Source organism: Triticum aestivum, chromosome 1D (genome assembly GCF_018294505.1).
Source record: "Triticum aestivum cultivar Chinese Spring chromosome 1D, IWGSC CS RefSeq v2.1, whole genome shotgun sequence".
In the NCBI taxonomy this organism is placed as follows: domain Eukaryota; kingdom Viridiplantae; phylum Streptophyta; class Magnoliopsida; order Poales; family Poaceae; genus Triticum; species Triticum aestivum.
In genome coordinates this window covers 433,796,770-433,800,171 of record NC_057796.1, presented here as the reverse complement: position 1 = coordinate 433,800,171, position 3,402 = coordinate 433,796,770, and the positions used below count along the sequence as shown (strand labels likewise).

Here is a 3,402-nt window from a genome sequence, read left to right as displayed (position 1 = left end):
ACCTTTGATCCCCCCCCACACACACTATATGATTCTTGTTAGTGAAACCTAGATTGTAATTTTTTTAGGTATATATGAGATGCCTAGTTTTGTAGATAATTATGAGATGTTGAGTTTTGTAGCTATATGTGAGATGTTGAGTTTTTTTAGATATATATGAAATGTTTAGTTTATTTGAAATATGAGATGTTGATTTACTTGAACACATATGACATACTAGATATATATGATAATTTACAACCATTTATTCATTGTGTGAGAAGGAGATGTTGAGATTCTTGTAGATGAATACCTATGAGATGTTTAGATGAACACATATGAAATGTTGAGTGTTTACCGATATTTGAGATGAACTCATATATGTTTATTGTTTGTAATTTGTAAGGATGGTTTGGCTTCTCGACGATGTCTACGACACGAAACACCGGGCCTACATGATGCGCGAGAAGGAGATGGTAATAACGAGTAATCTAAATATTTTGCAAATTTGCCCTAAGTTGAAATTTACATGCCCTAAGATTTGTCATTACTTGTTTTTTGCAGAAGCTTGAACCTTTGAAGATTCGGTATCACGGGGTCTCTGGTCCTGCCATGCCTTACGATGAGCGGTACACACCGTACATCAAGCAGGCAGGACTACTCCCGTGGATTCAGTTGGTCAGCCGGTCCACGCCGAATCTGAACGCTCCACTGGTGTCCGCTCTTGCTGATCGGTGGAGGCCGGAGACGCATAGTTTCCATCTTCGGACTGGGGAGATGACCGTGACGCTCGAGGATGTCTCGTTGATCACCGGTCTTGCTATCGACGGGATGCCTCTCTGTATGAGCACCGATTCTGATGGGTGGCGCGAGCAGATGATTGCTCTTATCGGTATGGCTCCTACTGAGGCTGAGGCTGATGTAGAGGAGGGAGAAGAGAAGAAGAAGAGGGAAAGGAAAGCAGCCGGAGCTGCTTTCACGTGGATTCAAACTCACTTTGCGACGTGCCCTCCGGATGCCACTGATGATGTGATCCAGACACATGCTCGTGTCTACATGTGGTATGTTGTGTCGAGGACTTTGTTTCCTGACTCCACTGGCAAGAACGCTCCATGGATGTGGCTGAAGGCGTTGACCGTCTTCGATAGCAAATGGAGCTGGGGTTCAGCGACTCTTGCCTACTTGTACCGACAGGTAGTTGGTCTGTTTTGTGATCAACTCATTTCTTCATTAGCAATGCAAGCTTGCTGTCAAGTTAACATTGTTTTTCTTTCATATGCAGCTGGACGATGCGTGTTGCAGGATCACAGATAGTGCAGGCATTGGTGGTAATATGCTGCTACTTTCTGTATGGAGCTGGGAGCGTCTGCCTGTTGGACGCCCGAAGAGCGTCAGGTTTAATCCTTGGTATGAAGATGAACATGACGAATTACGGCGCCCCACTTGGGCTTACACGTGGGATGTGGTTTCCGAGATGACGAACGATGTCAATCTCATGTACCAGAAGTACGTTGCCGAGTTGGACACGATTACGCCTGAGCAGGTAACGAGGTCATTACTTCAGTCATTTCTCATGTTTGCCAGAAAAAAAGTCACCAATTTTGCATTGTTGCCCTATTTCATAGGTGGAATGGCAGCCATATGGCGCGGATGACAGACTTGGGTACACCCCGGAGTTTAGCATCAACCCGATGTGCTTGCGGGATAGGGATCTCTGGCTTATGCGGTGCCTAGTGATATGCAACTGGGCTGTTGAGTTTCATTTGCCACATCGCGTGTTTCGTCAGTTTGGTCTGTTCCAGCCTCACCCGCCGGAATGGGTGGATACGGACAAAGCACTTCATAGGTAAGAGAGCGTATTGACTAAGCATCGTCAGTCCTTCTTGATTTTGCTAATGTTTGGTATTGTACCATGCAGGTTGGACAGGAGAAGGCAGCGAAAGATAAAGGACTGGGACAAGCATCATGCTTCGTATGTTACCCGCTTCCAGCTTTGCATGGAGCAAGCTCGTAGCAGTGCACGCGCCCAGCTTCGTGAGCATAACCCACTTGCTTTTGATAACTACATACGATGGCTTCTTGAAAATACTCGAGTTGAGATATGCCCGCCGGCATATAATGAGGATATTCTTGAAGAACCCGTGAACTTTGAGGATCTATCAAAGGGGAAGTACAACAGAGATGTCGGGGTAGGGCAAGGAGTCCCTGCTGTTCCGGTGATTAACTATGTGGTAAAGTGTTCCTTCTTTACTTTCCCGTTGGCCGTATTACACATGTCTGAATGGCTAACGTGTTCATTCTTTCTCATCCGCAGCGCAGCGAGATCAAGAAAGCAGCTGATGAGAGCCAGTCTATTCTGGAGAACACACCGGCTGGAAAAGGCAATGATGATGGTTCACTACGAGCATTCCTCAAGGTACATATCGCATTCACTATGAGAGCCAGTCTATGTTGCGGAGTTTGATATCTTCCACACTTGTTCATGTTACAGCGTCAGGCCAGGAAGTTAAGGCGGTTATCGAATCTTCTCGGTTGCCGTGATCCCGAATTTGATGAACCATCTGCCTCTAGGTCTGGTACACCATCAGACCCCTCATCTCACCATCAGGGGGACGATGTGAGTTCCTCATATGCTTATCTGGATGATGATGGCGTGGTCACCCAAGAGGCATGACTAATCCTTTAGATGTGATTCTCACTTGATTACGACGCCAGTCTTCACCATATTGTTTGATTGTGTGATAGGGCCATGAGCTTGATGATGACATGACTTTGGCGGACGCTCAACTTCGGTCCCCATATGTGTTCAAGCCTAGGCAGCCCAGACGCCGGTACACGCCCAACGACTTTGACAACAGAGGCAACCCAAAGGTGGTCGTAGGGACCTCGCGGATGGCTAGCTTGGATCATGAGGCGGAGGCGGAGGTGGAGGAGGAAGTGCAGGAAGAGGAGGCTTGTCCAGCCAGGAAGAAGAAGATTGCCTGCAGGCGTGGCACCAGGAACACGCGCGGAAGGCAGTAGTGCTTGTGTTTGCTAGTGCTCTTGTAGCCGTTTCATTAGGTCGATGAACTTGTGAGGTTATGTTATATGTTGGTGAATTCTTACTAGTGTGGTATTTGTGTTTGCGAACTAGTAGTAATGTTGAATTGTCCTAAATGATGTGATGTTCAAGTTATTAGTTGTCTTTGTTCAGTGTGTGCAGTCTACAGTAATTTTATTTATGTTGTAGCAAGTTATGTCTGTGCTGCATGAGGCCAAAATGGCATCTGTTTCTGCAGTTTGGCAGTTAACAACACTGCAGCGCCCAACAGACAAGCGCTGCACTGTACTGTGTGACGCCCAACGCCTAGGCGCTGCACAGTACAGTGCAGCGCCCGTCTCATAGGCATTGCCGACCTGGCCATGGCTATCCAGAGGGCCACA

General features: G+C 47.0%; 1 protein-coding gene across 1 annotated transcript; it reads left to right on the top strand.

Annotated features, from left to right (window-relative positions):
* The first annotated feature begins 386 nt into the window (after nt 1-386).
* LOC123160098 (uncharacterized) lies at nt 387-3,000 on the top strand. The gene is made up of 7 exons (XM_044577922.1): nt 387-455; nt 544-657; nt 889-1,173; nt 1,262-1,522; nt 1,782-1,825; nt 2,039-2,210; nt 2,734-3,000. The coding sequence occupies exons 1-7, from the start codon at nt 387-389 to the stop codon at nt 2,998-3,000; spliced, it is 1,212 nt and encodes a 403-aa protein (XP_044433857.1).
* The last annotated feature ends 402 nt before the right edge of the window (nt 3,001-3,402 follow it).